We start from the raw sequence: 26,825 nt of genomic DNA on the forward strand, positions 1-26,825 counted from the left end.
TAGATTTTCATTGTTTGGTTCTCATGCATTGGCACAACATTTAAACTATAAAATGTGCTGCAGAGACCAATTCTGCTCTGGCGGGGAGTTAGTCTAGATGGCCTAATGGGTCCCTTTTATCTCTAAATTCTAGAGTTTTGCCATAGCATAAAGTCCAGTGGAGGCTGAAGGCACACCTGCTTCTGTGTTCCAGCTGCACGGAGCAGACGTGGAATGTCCCCCTTAGTCGTTTGCAGCTTGACTGGCAAAAACGCCAAAGGATTTGTCCCCATTTTGTAGATGCCCTGCTGTCGCTGTAATCATCCCTAATCCGTAATTCAACTGTAGTTAAAATGATTCACTCTTCCTAAAGGGTACATTATTCTAAGAGGGCAGATAATTTAAAACTATTAATCTTACATACATATGCACCTTTTAATGTATTTATCCTCACAACACCACTGTGAGAGAAGGAAGTACTATTACCCTCATTTTACAGACGGGAAATCAATGCACGGAAAGGCTAAGTGACTTGCCCCAGGTCATATAGGAAGTCACTGACTGAACGGGCTTGAACTCACATTTCTCAAGGCTTAGTCTAGTGCCTTAATCACTTGACCATCCTTCTTCTCATTAACAAGCACCCCTGTTAAAGTCCAGAGGATTTTTTATTTCATTCACTCCGGGCTTAGGCATTATATGGTAGTTCCATCAACAGAAGATGTCACTTCTTATTGGACAAAGGCACTGCAGAGAAGAGCCTATGGCTCAGGCCAAATGGGGCGCCGAAGAGAGAATGGAGTTAGCTGCATTTCTTTTTGATGGGGAGGAAGTTTTAATGCGTTCCCACTGTACCATGCATCAAGACAAAAGTCTGCACAGATGTTAATGCAAATCAAGATATTTGCAGACAAAAATTTGTATCACTTGTGCAGGTGTGTTCCGGCTCCGGGGACTAGAAGTGGAACAATTATGATGAAAGTTTTGAGGCTGAAAAAGAAAGTGTAAAGTCGGTGACTGAAATCTGGAGGGCCTTACAAATGCCAATGGACGTTCGCTCAAATAAAGTCCTCTGGCTTTAGCCCACTATAAAATATTTTGCTGCGGAAATGTTGCTGAAATCTTTATATATTTCATGGTATGTTGGCATGCAAATAAAAAAGAGCTAAAATAACAGCAAATATGAACAAGCGCTACAGCCTAAAGCCAGTGTTTGGGAAGCAAAGATATTAAAGTCTGTTTGGTTTGCGTTGTGGATGTGCAAATCCCAGAAATGAAGTTGCAGGTTCAGAGATGATATAGTTAGATTTTAAAAACTATCTACCTTACATTGTTATAACAAACTGTCTTTTTTTTTTTTTAGCAACCATGACGAATACTATACCCAATGTGTGCCCACCTGTTCTGTTTCCTCGTAGCCCAGAGAACGGTGAGTGTCATAGCGTATTAGGGCAAAGAAAAGAATTGAGGAAATGTGTAACCTCTATTTTTCATGCCCTGCATAACAACCACTTGCATAATGATCCATTTATGTTTCCTTTTTTTACTCTGTACAGATATAGCAGGTAATTTCTTTCTTATGTATCATTTAACCAAAACAGACGAGCTATTGACTGGCATGATTAGCCTGTGGAACTCATTACCACAAAGATGATATTGAGGCCAAGAATTTAGTAGGATTCAAGAAGGAATTAATCATTTATAAGTGGAATGGTAACTGTGACGGGTTGGATCACAGAAAACCCCTTGGGAACTGCCAACTGATGTGCTGAGACTACCCCTGAGCCTGTTTCCCCTGGCAGCTTGGGACTTCAGTGCCCTGCCTGGTTTGAGCTAAACACGCTAGCCTGCTACAAACACAGACCCAGGTCTGAACCACGTCTCCTAAAAGCTGCAGGCTTAACTGAAAACAGCTTAAGAAGTTTTCCTGTCTCTAACACTCAGATGCCCAACTCCCAGTGGAGTCCAAACTCCAAATAAATCCGTTTTACCCTGTATAAAGCTTATACAGGGTAAATGCATAAATTGTTCACCCTCTATAACACTGATAGAGAGATATACACAGCTGTTTGCCCCCCTGGGTGTTAATGCATACTCTGGGTTAATTAATAAGTGATTTTATTAAATACGAAGAGTAGGATTTAAGTGGTTCCAAGTAATAACAGACAGAGCAAAGTAAGTTACCAAACAAAATAAAATAAAACACGCAAGTCTAAACCTAATACAGTAACACAATGATTACAGATGAAATCTTACCCTCAGAGATGTTCCAATAAGCTTCTTGCAGACTAGCCGCCTTCTAGTCTGGGTCCAGCAATCACTCACACCCCCGTGGTTACTGTCCTTTATTCCAATTTCTTTCAGGTATCCTTTGGGGCTGGAGAGGCTATCTCTTGAGCCAGTTGAAAACAAAATGGAGGTGTCTCCCAGGGTTTAAATAGACTTTCTCTTGTGGGTGGACACCCCTCCCTCCCCCTGTGTAGAATCCTAGCTACAAGATGGAGTTTTGGAGTCCCACGGGCAAGTCACATGTCCATTCATGACTCAGAACTTACAGGTAGCAGCCGTGGTTCACATGCTACCTTGAACGTCCTCAAGTAGACTTCTTATGTGGATTGGAGTCTTCCAAGATCCATTGTCTGTTAAGTGTTTCTTGACTGATCACTTAACTTGCACATTCCTTTCTCAAGAAGCTGACCAAATGCTTTACTAAGGCTACTTAAAATCAAACAAGTATACAGCCAATATTCATAACTTCGAGTACAAAAATGATACATGCATACAAACAGGAGGAATAGATTCAGTAGATCATAACCTTTGCAGAGATATGTCATATTTACTTTCATAAGCATATTTCCATAAAGCCTTATGAGGTGCAACATCACACTAACATCCACAATAATGTTAAAGATGATTATAAAGGGATATATACCTTCATATTTTATTGCATAAGCCAATCACTAACTGATGAGGTGAAGAAGAAACTTCCCCTCTGGGTAAGTTGTTATTGTTCACTGTGGGGTTTATTGAACCTTCCCCTCAAACATCTGGTGCTGGCCATTGTTAGAGACAGCATACTGGACTAGATAGACCACTGACAATTGCTATATTAGTACATTGTTCAGGGGAGGCTTTACCAAATCAAGGGAATCCAAATGAATTTTCAGGTGATATACAGGAGCCTGTAATGTACAGTAGCCAATTCCAAAAACACAAAGTTTCAAGTATCTGGGTTCCAGAATCTGGGAAAATGGAGGATGAAATTAGAGCTAGGATACTCAATTGAAGAAACATAAATTCACACTGTGTAGAGTCAAGCACAGGAGTTTATTACGCACAGCGCTGGCGGAGTGTCACCTTGCTTATTAGGCTCAGAGACACTGCAGAACAATTAATTACAATAGATTATATAGGGTTCTCATTGGGCGGAGAGAAGCAATGGGGATGGGTTTTCCCAAGCCCCTGGATAGGTTCTATCAGCAAGACAAGATAAGCACAATAAGCCAATGGTCTCTAAAAGATTACATAATGGCTCAGCCCATGGCCCAAATTAACATATTGCTGACACACAGGTAATTACCCCAAACTATGTCTATTAAAGTATATAGGTTAAATCCTAATTTTGCGGTCCAGGGGAATGACGTAGCAGCTCTCTCGGTTGACCAACAGATACATTCCTAGAGATTTAAAGCGAAAAAGCAGTAATTAGTACTTAACAATAACAATTGTTTATAAGTTTACCCTTGCATTTCTGTGGGCTAGGAGGGTGTCATACATTTGTGAGGGGAGGGTGTCATAACTCATGTCAATTATATTGGGCTTCTTCCTGAACTCTGTCTGGGATCTGAGGGGTATTGTACCACTATCTCCTCCCTGCATTAGGGAGTAACCATGAGGCCTTTCTCAGCGCTTCATGTGTCTATAACTCGCGATAAGGACGCCCAATTACATTCGGAGTTATGCTGACTCTGCTCACTGACTTGAAACACACAAGGTTATCTGTTTACCCCAGCTTTTTCTTAGCTAGGCATTGTTCTCTGTTAGCCAGCCCCCATGGCCCAGGCCAAGCTGTGGACTCTGGGCCTATATAAAAAGTTCTTAGCAGAAACTGCAGTTAAAATTTTACATCCACATTAAATGGATCATGGCCCTTCACAATGCCTGACTCAACTGGAGAGAGAAACGTGGTACCAGTAAGATGAAAAGGGAAGTCTATAAACCAGTGGTCTGACCAGTTTTAATGTGTGGTGTTGGGTGTTTGGCAACAAGGAAGAAACATGAGCAAATGATCTGTTCCACTGAAACGCAAGTGTTGAGATGAATGAGCGGTGTAAGGAAGAAGGACCATGTGAGGCGTGTGTATGTTACAGATGTGCTCAGAGTAACACCCAAAAATGAGGGAGCGCAGACACAGAGGGTTTATTCATGTAAAGTACAGTCCTGACAACAATGTGGATAAGAGAGTCTAACAGGTCAATACTGAAGGAGGAAGACAGAGAGGCCGACCCAAAAAGAAGTGGCGGGATGTCATAAAGGAAGGCATGTTAGCATGTGATGTGACAGAGGGCATGGCACTAGGGGGAGAGGGCTCATAGAGCAGAGTCCATTTGATGAGAGTAATGGAAGGCAGAGGAATACAGTAGCCTGTAATGACTATACACAATTGCAACTCCAAGTTGAAATCTATTTTATTCCACATAAATCGTTGTCTTTTTTTAAGATTCGCTTTGAATCAGGGAAGAAAGGAGGTGGTGAATCAGGCCCTTCGCCGTTTCTTCTTTTGTTATTTCCTGTGATGGTGGAAATAATGTGACAAATGTTGCCTGATCTGTTGGTTGCATATTAAATTACATTGATGGATTAGAAATCCCAATGAACACCCTGTGGTTTGACACAATCTCTCCTGACTATGGAGAGATCTCTTTAATGGATGAAACTTAACTGCTGTTTGTTGGGACTTTACAGTTGCTGTTTTCCAGAAATGCACGTAGATTGTCAGCAGGTATGGGGCTTTGCAGAAATGACTTTCCATAATATATGGCATTTCTGGTCAGTGCTGTATATAAATGGAAAGAACCTGATCAACTATACCATAATAAAAACACATCAGGCACCAACTACATTTAAACTTCTCTGCCACTGACTCGCCATGTGGGCTTGGGAAAGTCATTTAAGCGCTTTGCTTCCATTGCTCTATCTGGAAAATGGGGATAATAATACTGACTTAGCGCACAAGAATTAGCTAACGTGTAAAGCACTTTGTAGATATTTAAAGCAGTGTGTAAGGTGTGACAGACCCAGACCATTGGGGTACAGGAGTCTGGTAGAGGGCAAATATACTGGTCACTGGATGAGTAGTTTTCTGTTCCCTGAGTGACCAGAGCAGGGGCTGCACTAGAGTAATCAGGAACCTGCTAGAACCAGTTAAGGCAGGCAGGCTAATTAGGACACCTGGAGCCAATTAAGAAGAAGCTTCTAGAATCAATTAAGGCAGGCTAATCAGGGCACCTGGGTTTTAAAAGGAGCTCACTTCAGTTTGTGGTGCGAGTGTGAGGAGCTGGGAGCAAGAGGCGCAAGGAGCTGAGAGTGAGACGGTGTGCTGCTGGAGGACTGAGGAGCACAAGCGTTATCAGACACCAGGAGGAAGGTCCTGTGGTGAGAATAAGGAAGGTGTTTGGAGGAGGCCATGGGGAAGTAGCCCAGGGAGTTGTAGGTGTAGCTGTCATGCAGCTGTTACAGGAGGCACTATAGACAGCTGCAGTCCACAGGGCCCTGGGCTGGAACCCGGAGTAGAAGGCGGGCCCGGGTTCCCCCCAAACCTTCCAATTGACCTGGACTCTGGGTTCTCCCAGAGGGGAAGGTCTCTGGGCTGTTCCCCAACCTACATGGTGAATCTCTGAGGCAAGAAAATCTGCCGATAAGCGCAGGATCCACCAAGATAGAGGAAGAACTTTGTCACAAAGGTTAAAGGTTTTTTTATTATTAACCATATTATTTAAACTTGGTTGTAAGGTCTGTGTAGATGTGGCTGTATAACGGGAGGAAAAACAGGTGTCCAGATGGGCATGTACAGAGATGACTCCTTTGGTGAAATACTGAAGTGAGCTAACAAGGGTTTCTAATGGATCAGTGTCAAGCTGGAAAATTCTATTCCTTTACAAACTATCTTTTCACCTGGAAATCCAGAAAAGGCAGTTCTATTTTAAGCCCTCTCTTCCTCCCCTTGTTAAAGGTGGTACTAATCTCATCAGCTTCCTTTTTCATTCTGTTGCCTTAGTGCAGGGAGCTGGAGTTGATGACTTCTTGAGGTCCCTTCCAGCGCTACATTTCTATGATCCTACAACCCATGATATTTAAAAATTTGCATGACCAAGCTGGGAGGGGTTGCTAACGCTTGGAGGACAACATTAGAATTCAAAACAACCTTGACAAATTGGAGACTTTGGGCAGAAAACATTTCTTCAGCGTGGTATCTGAGATACTGGGTTTTATTTCTCTACTTAGAATAGGACATAATTAGTTAACTACATATTTCAGACACCATGACATAGGGACCATTAATAGATGTTCATTTTTTAAATGGTGACCTCTACATCTATATACTGTGTCAGTCGTTTTAATACAGAAATATGATATTCATGGCCAAATCAAACAGGACCTACTCAGTCCAAACTCAGGTAAATCTCCCACTTACCTCAATGTACAGTAAGGAACAGTCCTACACTGGCTGGGAGATGGTCTAGATGATTTCTTAGGACTTTTGCCATCATCTCCATCTTCTATGGCTCTATGATAATGGGAGATTTTCCCCAAGGAATAACTGAACAATGGCTGTAAGGTTTGGCCCCATGAGAATACATTTATCAGCATGTATTTTCAACGTGTTACGCCTCCCATCTCAGTACAAATGTTTAACAAATGAGGATGCACCACAGCATCCAACCAGAAGAGGGAGCACTATGTTATGCTGGAGACAACCTGAGTGAGGTCACAGGCGAGCAGAAAGCCAACGGGAATGGAGGGACCAATTTCCTTCTTTCTCCCCCTTTCCTCTCTCTCTCTCTCTCTCTCTCTCTCATTCTCAGCAGGTGACATTTGCTCTTCTGCAGAGGGCCAGCATGAGCAAGCACCCTTATGTCTTGCTGACGCTCACAGAGATGTAAGTGGTGCATAGGCTTTGTGCTGACCCACTGCTGTGGGATGAATCTTCTACTTTGTGAACTAGCCCGAAATTAAAGGGCCTGATCCTGGGAAACCCTATAGTCCTTATCCTGGTAAGCCACCCCATTGATTTAACTGAGGCTGCACTGCCAAGAAAGGGCTTCTCACTTGACTACCAGGTCCAGAGAAAGGAAAGGGGTTGCTGAGACAGCCTGTCAATATGTGGCATTCTGCCACAAGTCAGAAATGGGCAGTAGTGCAAACCTGGGCACGCTGTACAAAGATCGTTCACCCCCATTATAGCCAAAGGCTGTCTTATACTTGCAGGTGTTAAATTGGGCGACACTGAGCCACTTTGCCATGTGAATCATAGAATATCAGGGTTGGAAGGGACCTCAGGCAGTCATCTAGTCCAATCCCCTGATCAAAGCAGGACCAATCCCCAATTTATATAATATAATATAGGCCCAATCCTTCAATCTTACTCATATGAGTAATCCTTGTTCACATGTGTTATCCCACTGACTAGTTGTGTGATTAAGGATTATTTACACAAGCATCAGTTGCAGGAACGTGCCTGGAAATTATTGAATTGAATTGGTCTGATGTCTTCCTCCAAATGCTGTGGGTATATCAGAGGTCTAGATAAGATAAGAACCTTCCTTTTCTCGACATTCTCCTTCAGTGTATTCGGCACTTTCCTTATCGTAGTTTGAAGAGTTGGAGTTTACCCTTTTTAAGAACTGGATAAACATCTGGTGCACTTATGTTGTCCTACACACCACTTACTATAACTGGCACCACTGAAAGGACACTTGCTTCCATTTCACATCTGCGCAACATCGTTACTGTACTTCTCAATGCCATAAATAACATCTTTGTGTGTAGGTTAAAGTGATTATAGTTATTATGTGGTAGGTTTAAGAAAATGGTTCATTCCGATTCATTCATAGCCAAGTAGGTTCGCAAAAATGTGAACAAAACCTATTTTTAAAAGGGAAGTGAATCCATGCCGCATTGATGTTATCCAGTGAGCTGGTTTTGGAGAGCAGTAGAATAAAGGCATTTGCTGAGAGGCATCACTATTAGGCCTGAAGGCATATACCGTATGCTATCCACCAACTATGTTGAATTATCACAAAGTGTTTCCTACCATTGAGGTAGATTCTGGGCACCTTTAAATCTGTATTTTCTAGTCATGAGTAAATTGGTTCTGAGTGGTGGTAGTGGTGAATCAGCCTTAGCCACCTTCTAAAGCACAAACCAAACTGACTCTGAAGTTTAAAAAGGTTGGATGACTTTTTTATTATCATGCATCTTTGCTCTTCTTCCTGGTTCTGCCTCTGGGAGCGGAGACCTTGTAATGCTATGGGAAAAGCTGTTCCCATTATCTTCACAGCCAGAAATCTCTCAAGACTATTTATTTTCAACTCCGTGTTGCAGAGTCAGGAGGAAAAGCATTTGAAGTGTTATGGCATCAAACCTCTGAATTTTTTGAGATTTGTCCATCACTAGTAAAGACAGCTGAAATTTTCATTCGTTATAATCATCTTAAAGAACCCTAGCTAATGCTGCTCTGTATCAATAATGATAATAGCAAATCTTCCATTAATTTGTCTAGTCTGAGTAACTCAGATATTGATGGTTGTGTAATTGTTATGTTGGTGCTTAAATAGGATGTGACATAATTTGACATAGTATTTGAAGCGCAGATATCATAAAATCATGTTGTAGAGAAAATATCCAGTCTGTCTGATCTGGGACTGTGCTTAGAAGGGAGTGACTTGCAGTAATCTTGTGTACCCTAAGTGAGGTTTACATTAAAGTCATTGAGCTTTGAAATCTCCCTTCACTATGTTTTAAAATGAACCAGCCAACTTTTAGTAGGAAAGAACAAGTATAAGAGACAGGGTCCTGTTGCAAAATTCAGATAGAGATTCAGAACACCCCAAAGTTCAGGGGGTTTTGGGTTTGGGATTTAGGCTTGATCCATTACTGTATAATCCTAGAGTTTACTTGCAAAATTCAGTTCTAGATGTGAATTTAAAACACCCCAAAAGTTTGGGATTGCTTGCATCCAGGTGTTCAGTTTGGCCCCATTTAAATATAGGGGCCATTTGTGAAATTCAGAGTCAGGTCAGAGTTTGACTTTCTAATATAAATTAGGCATGTCAGATCCGGGGATTTGGTTTATGCCCATCTCTAAGCACATCATGCATTTTTCTCTGAATTGGACTCTATTCATTACAGTATGTGTGCCTCTACTTTCAGACATCAAGGGTGCGATTGTCCAAAGCTTTGGCCTATCTCTGCTCCCACTGAAGTCAGTGGAGTCCATCATTGACTTCACTGGGAGCAGAGAGAGACCAGTACTGAGTGCTTTTGAAAATCCCACCCTAAACTTTGCATACCCTAACCATAAAACATCTGGAAGACAGAAGCATTCTGTATGAGACATCTGTAATTTTTCAATAAAAGTTACAGAGCTGGATGGATTCAGACCACTATAATTATCCACTGAAAGCAATTGCTAGAATGTAGTTAGGAAGAGTGGCATCTAGCCTATATATATATAAAACAGTAACTTCTCCCATCAGGTGCACTATGTACATTCAACAAATCAGCACTTCTATGGACCTATGTGCCTTGTAAGATATTGAAAAAGCAATTTCTGCATGTGACAAGCTTAGATCAGACTTGGGAAGGCCTTCCTTTGGGACATATTGGAGAGTGGGTGGGAATGAACCGTAGACACAGGTAGTTACCTACCAGGTGGAGGAAAGAAGGGGACTACTAATCAGCCAAGTCTACAGCAATGTGATCAACAGCACAGCAATGAAATGGGTTCGTCCCAGAGTTCACACCATGTTTGTCACCCAAATGGTCATGATTTTGCACGTATCTGTACTTGAATTCAGCGGCAGGGAGACAGTGAGAAGACAAAGCTGAAAGTAATTTTGACAGATATTATTTGAGAAATGGAAAACATTCCCAGAGCGGTAAAATGGAAAGGATCATATATGAATGATGCAAGGGTCAATTCTTTGAGGATTAAAGCAAAGAACGAGCAAGGATTGTGCCTAGAAAAGGACACTCTTCATACACCATGTGTGCTCCTTGTATCTTTGCATTGTGCTTGTGCGATCTTTGCGCTGTTCCTAATATGGGTTGCAAAGCAGCTGCTGAATTCTCTGTATTTTAAAATGAAATGTTTGGATCACTCTCTTTCACACACGATCACGCATGCACATACAGGTGGATAAAATCAATTACCCATTAACTTCTAATCAAGATAAATAAGCCATTTGTATTCCTTGTTTCACTTGGGATATGTCTGCACAGCAACTAGACCCCCACGGCAGGCCAATGCCAGCTGGCTTGGGCTGACAGGGCTCGGGCTGCAGGGCTGTTTCATTGTTGTTTCGATGTCTGGGCTCGAGCTGCAGCCCTGGCTCTAGGACCCTGCGAGGTGAGTGGGTCCCGGAGCTTGGGCTCCAGCCCGAGCCCGGAAGTCTACACAACAATGAAGCAGCCCCAGCCCTGCGAACCTAAGTCAGCTGGCATTGGCCTACTGCGGGTTTTTTGTTGCTGTGTAGACATACCCTAGGAATAAACCTCGCACCGCTGCTGTGAGATAGCTATACTGGGCAAAATTTGACACTGGTATAAATCCAGAGTAACTCCATTCACTTTAATAGAATTGCTCTGGATTTACTCCTGTAAGAACAGAATTTGGCCTAGTAAGAACTATTATGGATATTTTATAAATGGATAAACTGAGGCACAAAAAGGACATATGATTTGCCTGAGGTCACACAGTGGAAGTTATGGAAATATAATTATCCTAGCGAAAATAGCTTCCAACACACCAGACATGTTGACTTACAATGGAATCCAGACAAAACTCTCTTTTTTTAGAACATAATTAGTAATTTGAAGCTTTGTGTCTGAAGCTAGACAGAGTTCACCAGTTCCATGCTGTCAGAACTGGATTATTGGTACTCTGTGCTCTGCAAAGTTGAAGCGTAATGATTATGTAACAATCTGTAGCTTAAGACACATTGCTAAAAAGCTTCTTTTGTTCAAACAATAATAATACTAATAAAAGCAGATTTTTTGAAAAATTATGTACATGGGAATTGGAAAAAAAAAGTCACCAAAATTTAACCTAGAAACAAATAAGACATGGATTTCTAACAGTACAGGCAAATAACTATTGGAACAGATTATCAAGGGAAATGGTAAATTCTGCATCACTTGGAGATTTTAAATAGACTCAATATTTTTCAAAAAAGATATGCTCTAATTCAGCCACAGAGTATTGGCCTAGATGTAGGAACCGCTGGGAGAAATTCTTTGGTCTGCGTCATACAGAGATCAGACTAGATGATCATAATGGTCCCTTCTGGCTTTAAAACGATGAAGTCTTATGAATCGTAAAAAATAAGATTTGCCTTATGAGTCCTATCATTGGGCCCCTGAGCATTTTGCCTCTTGTTCTGGCCAATACTTAGTGCTTTGAGCGAAGTTGAAAACCAAAGTATAGTGCACCTGGTATGCAATGCAGGGACACGTTCACAATCCCACTGATTGTATTTCTAGTGATGGCTACACTAATTTGTAACATGAAATAACTCTGTGTTCTTTCTTAAATATCACTACAGTACCAAATTAACTGACTAATTATTTTTAGTTAATTAGGGACAATCAGCCTCCATCGTCATGGGCACAGGTGCCCTGAAGTGTAAGAGAAGCGGCATGGTTCCAAAGTGTGTGGGAGGAAGATTAGTGGAGGTTGTGTATACGGCGCACAGCTCTTCCTGCACTCCCTGCTCACAGTTGGCGAGGGATGTGCAGCACAGACACAAACAGGCTGTGGGAGTGGTATGGTAGGGTAGGTGGATTCATCACTATATGGATCCACTTGACATTGCTCCCTGGAGAGCGGAAGCAGAGGAGCTGCCGAAGCGTCTGCAGCCTCAAGGCTGAAATGACAGCCACGGCACAGCTTTGCAGCAGCTCTTTAATGTGTGAGGGGCAATTCATTCTGTCTGATCTTCCCATGGAAGCCCCATAGGACAGCCTGACCACGTGGGCTTCAAACTTAGCACAGGATTTGTCCTTAATAACAAGGGACTTTTAACAAGGTATATTTTGGTTTCATAATCCAGTTTAATAAATCACATATTATTCTGAATTCACAAACTGCACCTTCCCCTCTTGGTTTACTTACGTAGTTCAAAGGGCAGTGTCAAGGTGAAACTCTGAGCTGCGATATTTCTCCTGTGTTACTCGTACCATCTTAGATAAATTCTTCTATTACACTGTGAACAGTGGAACAAGACCAATCTGTCAGTTTCACTTCCTTTTTCTCATGAACTAGCAAGATGTTTCACTGCTAAGGTCGAGAATATGTCACAGCCCTGTTTATGTGAACCACCAAAACCTTCAGCTAGAAGGTGCTTTGGATGATGGAGGAACCTGCTGACCAACTTAGAAAAGGCTCTCTTCCAGTGATGGGAATCAGGAGCAGAACGCTGGCCATCTTTACAGACCGGCTGTCTTTAAACAGGCTGAATCCAATCTTTAATAAGCATACACCGCTATAAAATTGCATCTTGCATGGTAGGTGAACTCAAAGAGCAGGCATTGCTGTTCACCAGCAATCGTAACACAGCAGCTGGAACAGCATTCCTCCACCCTACAATGACATGGAGAGGGTAGTCCCAGGCTTGCAGGCCCCTCTGCTTTATAACCTGCTGAATTGGTGAAAGAAACCAAAGTAATTAAAGGCCCATCCCGGCCCATAATTTTTTTTTTCTACTTATGCATGTCAGATTCTAAAAGACCCACATAAGTTATTTTTCTCTGTTTGCATATGAGAAAAAATTCTGAATGTATGAGGTGTTTTCCTTTGAAAACTTCTGTGAAAAACACTAGGGCCAAATTAAAAAAAACACAACAGGTGTCTAAAAGTTAGATCCTAAGTCCATATTTAGTTGTGGGCTTGATGCAGGAATCCCTGCCTGAAATTCTATGGCTTACGTTACGTGGAAGGTCAGGTTAGAGGATCAAAACAGTTCCTCTGACCTTAAAATCTATAAATCCATGAAAAACTCCCATTGACTTCAATGAGAGTTAGAGCCCATGCTATATATAAATAAACTTAAGATAAATCAAGGGGTAAAATTTTCAAAAGCGCCTAAGTGACTTAAGAATGCAAGTCCCATATTTAGAAGTGACTGAAGCTGTGACGGTGTTATGAAGGCACAAAGGTGCCTAACGAGGCAGTTAGACACCCAGTGGGGTTTACAAAAGCTCTTAAGTTAGTTTTATGCCTAACTCCCATCACTTTCAATGGCAGTTAGATGTAGGGTGACCAGACAGCAAGCGTGAAAAATTGGGATAGGGGGTGGGGGATAATAGGAGCCTGTATAAGACAAAGGCCCAAATATTGGGACTGTCCCTATAAAATTGGGACATCTGGTCACCCTAGTTAGATGTCTCTCCTGCTTAGGTGCTTTTGAAAATCCCACTAGGCACTTATCTATATCTTTAGGTTCCTAACTACCTTTATAAATCTGGCCCTCAGTTACGTTTGAAAATTGAACTTGATCTCCCCAGTCACTTAAGTTTGCTTTTGAAAAGTTTACCCAAGATCTTCTCAGTCAGCCCAAAGGTAAATCAAGGTCTGCTGATGCACCATACCACTTTTCCTCCTTGAATAGCTATTCCCTCTGAATTTTTTTGCTGGTCTGCTTATTTTGTTTATTTTCCTATGCTTTGTCTCATAGTGCCTTTGGACTCCTGGCTGCTCTTGGGTGCCTCCTCAGTACTTACTGATCCATCCATCTTAAACTTTGACGTTGCACAAGTCAGCAGAGAGATTTCTGATGACTTCTCCACTGCTAGAGATTTTTGTCTGTCAGGTGAGGAACTGATTTTCTTATATTGAAGATGGCTGTTTTCTTTGGCTTTGTAGAACATGATGTACTGACTTATGACAATGAAGCATGTTGTTGAGAACAACCGATTTTTAAAATAACTCTACCCTAGCATTTCTTGAATTGGGAAGAGGGACCTGAAATTATTTACCTAATGAAAGACTTAACAGAAAGTCATTTGGTGAAGTGGCATACTTTTCAGCTGCGTTTGGATAACTTTGACACCTCATATGCATCTACTAGCCACCACGCAATTTGACGAACAGCAATAAAAATGTTTGAGGAGCTGAGGGGATTAATTTATCAGTAACAATTAAAAGATAACTGTGTGTAGCTAGGCTAACAAATGACTTAAGAGACAGATTGATAACCACTTACAACTATTTGAAGGCTCCAGGAACTGCTTAGGATGGCACAAGGGCGGTGGGAGATATAGTTAGGAGTATTGGGTTGAAATTTAGCAAAGGTATGTTTAATGTGAGCCTGAATATCAGAGACAAATCTCCCCAATGGGAAGGCCTACTAAACAGTATATCAAAGTCTTCTCTCTCTAACTTCCTATGCTCAATAAACCTTTAGTCCCAACAAGTCCTGGGAGAGGGGCTAATATGAGAACAGGAAGCTCTGAGCTTGAGTAAAAGCTTCCATTTGCTGCAGAAGGCTCTTTCTCTGCAATATCATCCCTCCTATTGTGCCGCTGGAGGTGTAATTCCCAGCTTGGATAGATGTACAGTTGCTAGCTCTGATTGAGATAGTGTTCTAAAAATAGCAGGGTGGCTGCATCAGTGTGGGCGGTGGCTTGGGCTAGCCATCTGCATACAGTCCCATTTGAGTTCTTAAGTACATACTTGGGTTGCTAGTTTGAGCCATTTTACTGTGTTAGCTCGATCAGAACTAGTGCGCATCTGTCAACTGGAGCTGGGAATTATACCTCCGAGCTGCAGTGCCGCACTGGGCTTTTCCATTTTATTTTCGTATTAAATACTTTTAACCACTGGAAAAGGTGCTTTCCAAAGGCAAAAGATGGCAGACAGTGGCTCAGCTCCATTTGAAAGTCAGGGGGAGTTAGGAGCTTCATTTTCCTCTGTGCCTTTGAAAAATCTCCTCTTAAATTGTTTGGGAGGTTTGATATTTGTAGGGTGACCACATGTCCCGTTTTGGCCAGGACAGTCCCTTTTTTAAGCCCGACCATCCTGACTTTTTTTGGTAAAAATGAGCCTTTGTCCCATTTGCTTTTACTGACTGGATCAGTTGGCAAGAGCTAATGGGTCAAATGCCCTCTTTTGCCAAAAAAAATGGGGCGTGGAGAACGTGTGGAGGGCAAGCAGCGATGCCAGCGTTCGGGCCTCCCCAGCCTTATGGGGACAGGCAGGCATGGCTCGGGCGAGTGGCTTGGGCCAACCCAGTGTTGTGGTGGGAGGGCTCAGACTAGCCCCAGATGGTGTCCCATTTTCCTTTTGGGAAATATGGTCACCTTAGATATTTTGAAAACACGTCGCATCTGCTTTTCTTTCTGTCTGTCTGTCTGTCTGTCTGCAATCTCTCTCCACAGCCTGTTCAAAGAACCAGTCCTGCACAGTGATTACCCTTGAAATCCAGCCATCAGCGATACGATGCATTTTCTACCCCGATACACAGATATGCACACATGGCCTGCAAGGCCACAGCTGCCAAGTTTTACTCAAGGAGCCAGCGACTTACATCTATTGGAGGCAAGGTAAGAGCAAGGCAGGAGCATATTGAAGTAGGCTCCATTGTAGAAGCTTGTCTGATAGATGGAAAAATGGTGAAGTATCTGGTAGAAGCAAAGCACTAGAGTTGCCACCCATCTGATTTGTATGGGATGGTCCCAGTTTGGGTGGGGTTGTTCTGCTGCATCCAAAAAAGCACGTGAACACCTCCCAAAATATCTGTTGTGGCCCAAAATCATCATCATTGTGATGTTGCATCACAACAGTGGGGTGCAATACGTTTGGCCTGCAAAAAGACTTTGAAAGAGGGTAAATCTCAAATAATTTAGTAAAATTTTCATCAGTATCTAAGTACTTAGAAGCCTAAGTTCCATTAACATTTAAAGAAACAGCGTCCATAAGGCCTAGATTTCAAAAGGTATTTAGGCGTTGCTAAACTCAGCAACTCTTAACTGATTTAGGAGCCTAAATCTCAGTTTCAAAAGAGATTTAGGCTCCTGAGTGCCTAAATCCCTTTTGAAAATGAGATTTAAGCTTCCAAGGAAAACAATTTTTTCTTATTTTCCCCCTCTCTCCAAATAGATTCATTCGCACCCATCTCTGTACCTGATTTAACTTCATCCGTGTACATTCCATCCCACGGAGTTTTGCTCGGCAGGTCCCAAGTAATCCGGGTTGGTTCTGAGTGGAGAAATGTTAGTCAGTTTTTTGGCATTCCATATGCAGTACCTCCGACAGCAGAGAACCGGTTTCATCCTCCAAAGCCATTTACCTGGCTGCAATCCTGGAATGCTACTATGGTTCGGTGAGAAAGCGCATTGTTGAACAGTCCTTTGATGTCTTTGTTTGTTTGTTTGTCAGTGATGATCAAAACCCATTCAGGCACTCAGATACCATAATGATGAGCATGGTATAAATGACTAGATATGTTGATAAATTATTACATTTGGGTGCTAACAGAAAAAAACACCTCACGCTACATACACACTGCCCAAAAGTTGTATTTAACATTACACCATATAGTGTATTATAAATAATACTGAGATTCCAAAATTAGTGCTCATTCCACTTTATTTCTTTTTTTTTTCTACATCTCTCATATTTCAGCCCTGGTGAGATCTGGAGGGGGTTGATGCAGTTTGCGGTGGTTGGTTTTTAACTCATTGAATCCAAAAGATATGCTCTTGTTCAAATAGAAGTCATGGGCTGGATGCAGGAATTACTGGATGAAATTCTCTGACCTCTGCTATGCAGGAAGTCAGATTAAATAATCAGAAGCGTCCCTCCTATCGTTAAAATTCTGTGAAAACACCAATATTGATTGAACTGGTGTGAGTAAAATTCTGAACATTACTTGTAATGCACAGCCTGATGTTCAGTGAGAGGAGACTTGGTGGGCATTGGGCATGTTACCTTGCAGGATTTCATTTATCTTTGTTGTGTGAAGCCAGTTAGCATTAATTAGTCCAGGAGAGCCAAAGTAGACTTGTCCCAAATATAAATTGATTAATGAAAGACAGGAGATTCTAATACATTTGTACCAAATACCTGTGCATCGGGAATCTTTAAGTGTTTAACTCCCGCAATTAGTTTAAAAAAATGCAACAACAACAAAAATGTCATGAAAGTAGATATATATATTTTTAAACTATTAAAGGGGTTCCTAGCTCAAAGCATCTATGCCCCATGAAATAGAAAGCACCGTACAAAACACGTATCAATCAAACTGAGCCCGGCTGCACCAACACACAGGAAGCTGACACAGAAGGAAATGAGAGGATGGAGGATAGGTCCATCAATGGCTATTGGCCAGGATGGGCACGGATGGTGTCCCTAGCCTCTGCTTGCCAGAAGCTGGGAATGGGCAACCGGGGATGGATCACTTGATGATTACCTGTTCTGTTCATTTCCTCTGGGGCACCTGACATTGGCCACTGTCGGAAGACAGGATACTGGGCTAGATGGACTTTTGGTCTGACCCAGGATGGTCGTTCTTATGAGATTGCCACAAGACATGAACTTTCATTTGAGCAAAAGTGATCAATTCCCAGCTGGTACAGAGAATAGCAGACTTTTGTCTTAGTAGATGGAGAAAAACAAAGGAGGAAGCCTAACACAGGGATATTGTAAAGGCCAAAAATATTACTGGGTTCAAAAAAGAACTAGATAAGTTCATGGAGGATAAGTCCATCAATGGCTATTAGCCAAGATGGTCAGGAAAGCAGCCCCATACTGTGGTGTCCCTTAACCTCTGACTGTCAGAATCTGGGACTGGATGACGGGTGGATTACTCAATAATTGCCCTGTTCATGCCGTCAGAAGCATCTGGCATTGACCACTGTGAGAAGACAGGATACTGGGCTAGATGGGCCATTAGTCTGACCCAGTAGGGCCATTCTTCTGTACTTACGTAAAAGGGACATGGACAGAGCCAGTGAAGGGCCCCAGCTGACCTTTTCTGGGAGAGAGTCCAAGAATTAAAGACCATTGACCAAGACCCATGATGACTGAGGCTAGTAATCAAGAGCAGCCCTGTGGGGAACGGGTAATAGCTCCAGTACTTCGGATCTGTGTTATCAAGGGTTTTTAATAACACACTCAAGAAGTGAATGCAACTAGAGACTCTTTCGTGGGTGGTTGAAAGCGCTTGGCGTTTGGTCGTCTTGTGCTGCAGCATGCACCTGAGCCATGTGGGTGTCAGCAGCGTAACCACATTAGCCATGCAGCTTGACAGATGCTCAAGGGATCTGATGAGATGCAGCTTGTTTATTCAGGTGCACAGTGATTATGTACAGTTGACATACACAAACTGTTGCAGTAACATATACAGCATCAATTCTTGGTGACTGCAGCCAAAATGCTGTGTATAGTCATCTGCTGTACATCTTCGGTAAGGGCTATCTGCCTCTACTGCCTCCATCTGAAAATCTTCTCTTGCCTCAGTGTGAAGAATTTGGCTGAGATTTTCAAAGCTGTTTAGGGACTGTGGGTGCCTCAATCCCATTAATTTTAATGGGAACTGGCTGTCCAGATCCCTTAGGCGACTTTAAAAATCGCAGCCTTTGTCTTTTGTTGTTTGTTTAAGATCAAAAGCACTGTTCGTAATTGTAAGCTTAGATACAAGGAGGACTGCCTTGGAGAATCACACAGACCTTAAACTGCCAGGTCTCCTGGTATAAGTAATGAAAGCAGATCATTATAATATCAGGGGCTTACATCATCATAGCACAATATTTTTGTCTCTTTATAACAAAAAGTCAAAGTAGCAGGCCAACATTACTGATCTGAGAGAAGTTTCCCATATATATTTATTGTCGTGGTAGAGCTGGGTCATACTTGGATGAGAGATCTCCAAGAAACAGCAAGTTGCTGCAGCACCTATGGAGTTGATTCAGTAGGTGGCGCTATTTCCTCTGAGTCAGTACTGAACCGCTTCCCTTGTATGTTGTTAGGGGAATTCTGGAGGTGCCATATTTTTGGTGAGATGTAAACATGAGGCTCTGATGACTTGTGATTTAAAAAAAAAAAAAAACCATGATGTTTTTCATGAATAAGTTCACTAGGGTTGTGTCCTGCCCATGTTCTTACCTGAGGACAGGGCCGGCTCCAGGCACCAGCTCAGCAAACAGGTGCTTGGGGCAGCCAAGGGGAAGGGGCAGCACGTCGGGCTGTTTGGTGGCAATTCAGCAGCGGGTCCCTCGGTCCCTCTCGGAGGGAAGGACCTGCCGCCGAAGAAGAAAGCGGCGTGGTGGAGCTGCTGGCGATCGCGGCTTTTTTTTCTTTTTTCTTCTCTCGCTGCTTGGGGCGACAAAAACCCTGGAGCCGGCCCTGCCTAAGGAATGCATCTATTGCCCACCCAGATTTTCCCCTGCAATGTCAATTCAATGTGCTTCATTGTGTCAATTCAATGTGCTTTGTGTTTTAAACTGTTGCATAGCCTTGTTGTGCTACACAGCTCCCTTGTGGGAAAACTCCGTAGAACTTAACAAAAGACGATAATTTTTCTATAATATATTGGAACCACCCTGAAGAATTTAATAGCAAATTATATCCCTGATACTGATTTCTGTCCGATAATTTAAAAAGTCTTAGAGAGAATTCCATAGATTTTTAGGGTAGTTTCTATAGAACCCTATCAGTTCCACCCTTATTAAATTTGTAAGTCCATAAAGGGTTAAACAGCACAGATGTGGCTGCATTTCAGTATGTGGGACTCCTCTTAGTCCAAAATAGCCCAAATGGTGGTGACCTTTCAACACAGGCAAAAGAAGTTTGTTTGATAGGGTTTTGGAGAGGGCTGGTGGGATGCTCTCTGGGATGATGACGGGCTGGAGAGGAGTGTCTGCAGGTGTCTGGTTGATTGCATTTCTGTTGAAAAAACTGTTTGAATGCTGCTGGGATTTTGTTGTATTTATTGTATTGTGAATGATTTGTTAGGGCACCTCTAACATTGGATAGGCATCCTTTTTGTTATTTTAAATCTAAATAAATAAATATATCCTTTCTTTGCCTCCCAGGGTGGTTGTTAGATGAATGCTAGGAATGTGTTTGAGATCCACAGATATAAAGGTGCTACTGAAGTGTAAAAAAATTATTTTATTGAACTTCAGCTAAAAATAAAATGAGCTTCAACAGTACAAAATGCTGGTTTGTCAGCCAAAATTAACACAGCCTGTATCTTTAGGGCTAGTTGTTGGCAGCCTGGAGATGGACTGCACCAATCTTCTCCTGTCAGTGAAGACTGCTTGTACCTGAATGTGTTTGTGCCTGCCAGCATTGTAAGTATTGAATTACTAGAACATGGTGTAGCAAACTGTTGTTGTCATGCTGTCTGGAGTGGCTCACGAGTGAGAATACCAGCCTCAGGGCAGACTGTTAAAATGCAGGGCACAACTCCCAAATTGGTTGTGAGTTCTATAATTAGTTTTCACCAACCGAGTAACAAATGTAATGTCCTCAGGCACTATACAGCTTTAACATGGAGTCATAGACAGCCCCCTTGGGCATTCCGATCTATCTTGCCACACAAGCAAGCTGGACTCTGTGATAGGTGATCACTTTACACCAAAGGTCACAAAATATTCAGGTTGCTTCCAGTTCCAAAGGACCATTCACTTATCCCAGATCAATTTGCACCTTAGATCTCACACCAAAGACAATGCTTGTAGCTAATCCGGTAATAAACTAGCTAAAGGTTTATTAATGAGGAAAAATAAATTAGAATTATTTACAAGGTTAAAACAGATAAACATACACACACACAAATGAGTTGCAGTCTTAGGTTTCAGGTGGTGACAGAGCTGTTGAAAGATGCCAGCTTTTTATGTCCATTAGGGCTAACCCAGCTTAGTCCGGGGGATCTCTTGCTTACACCTTCCGTAGGAATCCAGCGTTTTGCATTAGGTGAAGTTTTTTCTCCTGTTTGGTGAGTTACGGTTTCAGAACAAACTTTTTACAGTTATAGAGCAAATACTTAAGTATTGTCTTATAGCACGGGATACAGAGATTATAAGGAGGATTAATACATGCAGCATCCTGCAAGTATTTCATAAAGTCAAAACACTAAACATATTGTTATAACATTAATATCTATTATAACTATACTAACCCAAAGGCAAGCCAGACTGGTTCTCAGCTATGCATTTGTCAGTATTCAGTAAGGCCTAGGGGCCTTGGCACCTGGTCTGCTAGCGTCACAGTTGAATCACTTGAAAATGTTTTAACCACGATAAGCGGAAGTGTTTAAAGTGGTATCCACAGCATCCTAGAAGTAAGAGCTGGAGAAGCCTTAGCAATGGTAAATCACCTAGTCCAGTCTCCTGCCAGTGCAGGACTCTTCCTTACAGTATAGTTATTTGTGCTTTGGCTAAGCTGTGTCTCAATATGTCTGCAGAGCAGGAAATGCAAGTGGGCAGAGAGGAGGAGATACACAAAGGGCTAGTCTGTACTACACAGGCTCTGCTGAGACAGCTGTCACAGTTCAGGGCAATTGCATTTGTATTTCTCCACGGTGGTCCACCGCTTTAGATTCCCCGATCTTCAGCCATCACCTCTTGGGCAGAGACCCGCATCTCTCCCTCTTTACTGGGGTTTGTCCAGTCTGCACAGTTCACTCCCTACACTGTGATATCCCTGGCAAGCCAGTCTTCCTCAACAGGCCAGCATCTGCACTTTGCTCTCTCCTCTGAGGCCACAAACAGGGCAATTGCCAGAAGTTATAAGTTAATACACAGCCCTTTCTAAGCAAGCACATTTATTCTTAAAGTGAAAGCATTACAGAAAATACATATTTAAAAACAATAAAAGAACCAGTGCGCCTACTAAACTGCTTTCCAAAGGTCACGCCAACTCCAGCCTTGGGGTCTGGCAGCTGTCAGTCCTTTCAACCCTTCCCTAAGGATTTGGGGCCCCTGTTGGACAGCAGGTCCTGTCCATTGGCTGGATCAGAAAGAAGGCTCCGAGTCAGTTTAAACTCTGGCTATTTATCCAAAAGTCCTGTCTTTGTTGAACCAATACATGTGAGCCTTGCCACGTGGTGGTACTTCTCTGGCGGCGTTACAGTTTGCCTAAGGCAATTTGCCTAATCACCCCCGCCAACTGTTTTTAATTCCTGGAGGGCTGCAGTCACCCACCCCTATGGAATTACATACACTCTGTGGCCCACAATGATGCATAAACTTAATGCAATAAGATCTCCTAAAGATACTTCAGGAAATTGTTGTATTTGTCACAACTGCTATATCAGAATAGCTATCCTGGCATAGCCCTTTAGTGTAGCTGCAGCGTGTATCAACAGAAGGTGGTTTTCTGCCAGCATAGTAGCACCACCTCCCTGAACAGTATTAGCTATGCCAACAACAGATGCACTCTTTGCCTTTGTGTCTGTACTCGGGGTTTTGCTGGCACAGCGATGTCCGTTACACCCCTGACTGACATAGTTATGCCAACAACATATTGCAGTGTAGAGCCGGCCAAAGACAGGGGAAAGAGAGGGAGGCAGAAAAGAAGATGGGGAAGGAAGGAAACTAAGGGCAGAAATAGCAGTGTTCTTAAAAACGAGACTGTTTTCCCAGGGGGTGATACTGAATGCAATCCAGCTAACAGTGATGATGACTAGCAGTTTAGTTACTATATACGGGCCATAATCTACCCTTGATCTTTGTGGAAACCTCCCACTGATGTCGGTGGAAGGTCTGCTGTGGATTGAGTGTAGTCAGCAGTGCTAAATTTATGCCCCAGCCCACGGATCACAAAAGTGTTCCTCTCCAAAAATGGGAGCCCCTGCACTCAGATAAACTGTCAACTGAAAATTTTAAGTTAAACTTCATAATAAGTAAAAAATAAACTTTCCTACTGGCCTGGGTATTCTAGCTGAGCTTTTAACCTGAGAGTAAACAGGGATTGGGGGGCCTAGGGTATTGGTATAGGGATGTGCCTAATGTACAAGCATGCATTTTGCATTCAGTATTATTTGAGCTGCTTGAGTGCAACTTCATGTATGTTTTAGAAGTGGCCAACAGTCTGTTTTCTCGCCGCAACACCAGATTGTTATCGACTTTCTGTGCAAAGTCATTGCTTAGTAAAAACTTCAGGTCATCGTCTCGGGAAGCTTGCCAGCTCCCTTTAGCTACTGCTTTCCAAAGAGCAGGGGCTTATTTGAAAGCATCGTGTTTACAACAACCCCAACTATCCAAATGGGCTCTCTTTTATTTATTTATTTATTTATTTTTTGGAGAGTCTGTGGGCCTAATACTCCTCTCACTCATATGGGTGCAAATCAGAAGTAGCTTCATTGAGGTCAGTGGAGTGTTGCATGGGTAAATCTGGCGTAAATGAGAGAAGAATCAGACCCTTTATTTTTACAGCAGAAAGCGGGAACAGGATAATATGCCCCAGAATGGCATTTCCCTGCTCTTTATTGTGGTAAACTGAAGTTTTTACCCACGTGCGAAGAGCAATAGCAGATGGTTTCAGTCTTGATGAAGTTAAAACAACAAAAATAACCAATATGATGTCCCCTGGAGAGAGACCGAGCCCAGTGGCTCGCACAGTAACATTCTGCATCTGAAGTGAAACACAAAATGGGAGCTTCCTCCTGTTGCTGGGAAGGGACTCTAACATTTAAAGCTTCAGTGCCCAGAAAGCAGAACACGTAGTTCCGGGCATCACATAAACTTCCACTTACAGCTGGCATTTCTGAGCTCCTTTTCCCACCAGTAGCCATCCTCGCTTGTCACGCTAGCAAAGCAGGGCTGGGTTTTGTCTCGGGTTGCCTGATGCAGCTCAGGCAGAGGGCTGATGGTAGCGTTGCTGGCCTAAATAAAGAGTTGGGTTAATGTCGGCTGTGCACCCTTCAGGGAAGAATCTTCTTCGCCTTCCCATCCTCTCTGTGCCGTCAGTGTGGTGCACACCTCCCAGGAGCGCCGCCAGCTTTTCTGCCACTCTAGGCAGCGGAAGGTCCCACCACCGAAATACCGCCGTGGTCACCGCCCCCCAAACTGTAGTGCCCTAGGCGACCGCCTAGGTTGCCTAATGGGTTGCGCCAGCCCTGACACCTCCTAATGCAATCCTGTTAAGGGCAGGGGCGGCTCTAGCTTTTTTGCCGCCCTAAGCACGGCAGGCAGGCTGCCTTTGGCGGCCTGCCTGCGGGAGGTCCCCGGTCCCGTGGATTCGGAGACTTACCTGCAGGAGGTCCGCTGGTCCCGCAGCTTCGGCGTACCCGCCGCCGAATTGCCGCCGAATCCGCGGGACCGGCAGACCTCCCACAGGCAAGCCATCAAAGGCTGCCTAACTGCCGCCCTCACGGCGACCGGCAGGGCGCCCCCCGCAGCTTGTGGCCCCAGGCACGCGCTTGGAGCACTGGTGCCTGGAGCCGCCACTGGTTAAGGGCTGTTACACATCCTGGAACTTGGCTGGTTCTGTTAGAGTTAAAATGCTCCTGCCAAGCCCCTTCTGAAATGCCTTGCAGTGGAGCGGAGAGGATAATTGAAAACATTTCTGAACTCCAGAAAGCCTGTCAGAAATGCCTTTTATTTTCCGTGTTTCACGAAAACCGAAGGAGTCAAGGCTCAGGTCTAGCGTGATGGCTAGCCTAGTTGCAGAAGGCAAGGGCAGTTTTATACTATTGCCCATCACCTTAGTAGGTGAGCTTTAGCTGCAGAGTTCAGATCTGTGTTCCCATCCTAGTCCCTGAAATTCAGGAGTGCTCTGCTCCTGGCTTTTGGGTCAGGTCCATTCTATCCTGTCCTGAGTTCAGATCTGGATCCAGACGTGTCCAGATTTCACGAGCGTATAGCCCTGGGATTGGCACTGGGCACAAAGGACACACTGGTGTAAAAATTTGGCCAGTCCTAACTCATTCTCTTTATTTCTTTGATGAGGGTGAGGCTTCATTTTGGGCCCAATCCTGCCAGGCACAAATCTGCTCCTGTGAAACGTTGAGCACCCTCCGCTCCCAGGATCAGGCCCATTGGGACTGCCAGCTTCAGTCCAGCTGCTAGAGAGCACATAGCCAATTAGTGTGGACCCCAGCTGATGGCTGTGCATGTGTGCCATGCACATTAGCACAAGGGCAAGCCCGTTGAGTCCTTAGGCAGCAGCAGCTCCCCTGGGTGAACCGAAAGGTACCTTTCCCACTAGCTGAGCCACTGGGAGCTGTGCTAGGCTTGTCTCTGTTGAAAGTCTCTCTGCGTGTTTTACTGCTAACAGTTTGACCGTCCATTCCTAAATGCAAAACCAGAACTGATCAAACAATGTTGGTCAATAGCCACATGACAATTGTGGCTGGTGCTAGCGTTATGTGTGTGTGAAGAACTTGCTGGCCAGTTTTTCCAATTAGCTGCAGTGTTTTCTGTAGTATTGTTCTGTGTTGCGTGCAATAGGCCAGATTCTACTCTCATTTACAATGGAGTGTCGCCATTGACTTCAGTGGAGTTACTCCAGATTTCCACCTATGGTCCAAATTTGATGTGAACCAAAGTCTTTAGAGTCAATGGAAAGGGTTGGCTTCACTTGGCTTTGGACCAGGCCCTACCTTCTCTCTGCCCTAATATGTAGCTGCCACCTGTCCTAGCTGTGTTGGTTAATTGACTGTAACTTAGGATAGAGAATAAAGAATGTGATAAATTCCCTTAAAAAAAAATTATCAGCCAATATATAGTATAAAATTAATTGGATACCAAATAAGAACCTGGACAATGCAATGCATCTCACATTTTGTATAGAATAGTTCATTTTTAATATAAAAATATGGTAGCATCCTGCTGAAATGATTAATTCCAAAAAGTGAAGGAGAGATTAGTGGTTGCTACAATTCAATACAAAGATCTGCTTTAGATGATAGCACTAAGAACCAGTAGCTCTGTGCTTGAAATCTGTGCTCATCAGGGGATCACTACCCAAATTATCCCATGTGCTTCTCAAAAGGTTGGATTCATGTACAAGACAAACCAGCTGGGGAATTTGCCACTTCTCTGTGCAGAATAACGATGGGGAAAAGAAGCAATTGTATCTAAACCTTGTGTATTGTAGGGGAGATGCGGTGAGTGGGTGGCATTCTGTTTACCCCCAATACTTGAAGGCTGAATCTTCTCAGTAAGATGCTCCACATCTGCTACCGCAGCTTCTGCTTTCCCCTATCATCTCTTCTCCTTCCCCCTTGTTATCACTAGGAAATTAGGTAATGTTATCTAACATGACTTTAAACACAACCGAGGAGTCAGCTAGATAGGGACTGTTTCTAGGGAATCTCTACTGGAACCACTTTGACAAGCTGACATGATGTTAAGTAAGATTTGCCCCTGTGATGTTTAACATTGTGTTAGCTAACATGACTCTGCAAAGTGGTGTTTGTTAGACCAGATTTTCAAGTGAAGACAAACCCTCACACCTGCTCTCTCTCATTCCTTTGCTCCTCCCCTCCAATTTCTTGGCCAGGACCTGCATAATTGTCAACTCTGAATGGGAAATTGGGGATGAGACAGTCTGAGTTAGGTACTTTCTCTGGAGAAGCAGAGGCAGAAGATTCAGAGCAGGGCCGGCTCCAGGCACC

General features: G+C 43.2%; 1 protein-coding gene across 1 annotated transcript in view; it reads left to right on the forward strand.

Annotated features, from left to right (window-relative positions):
• Positions 1–26,825, forward strand: part of TG (thyroglobulin) — a 207,687-nt gene that overhangs the window by 91,645 nt on the left and 89,217 nt on the right. The window contains exons 35-39 of the mRNA XM_026659965.1: positions 1,343–1,408; positions 13,935–14,069; positions 15,637–15,801; positions 16,358–16,580; positions 20,460–20,553. Of these exons, the coding sequence (XP_026515750.1) occupies positions 1,343–1,408; positions 13,935–14,069; positions 15,637–15,801; positions 16,358–16,580; positions 20,460–20,553 (683 nt within the window). The remainder of the gene's footprint in view (positions 1–1,342; positions 1,409–13,934; positions 14,070–15,636; positions 15,802–16,357; positions 16,581–20,459; positions 20,554–26,825) is intronic.

This window comes from Terrapene carolina, unplaced genomic scaffold (genome assembly GCF_002925995.2).
Source record: "Terrapene carolina triunguis isolate 2854851 unplaced genomic scaffold, T_m_triunguis-2.0 Scaffold58, whole genome shotgun sequence".
In the NCBI taxonomy this organism is placed as follows: Eukaryota; Metazoa; Chordata; order Testudines; family Emydidae; genus Terrapene; species Terrapene triunguis.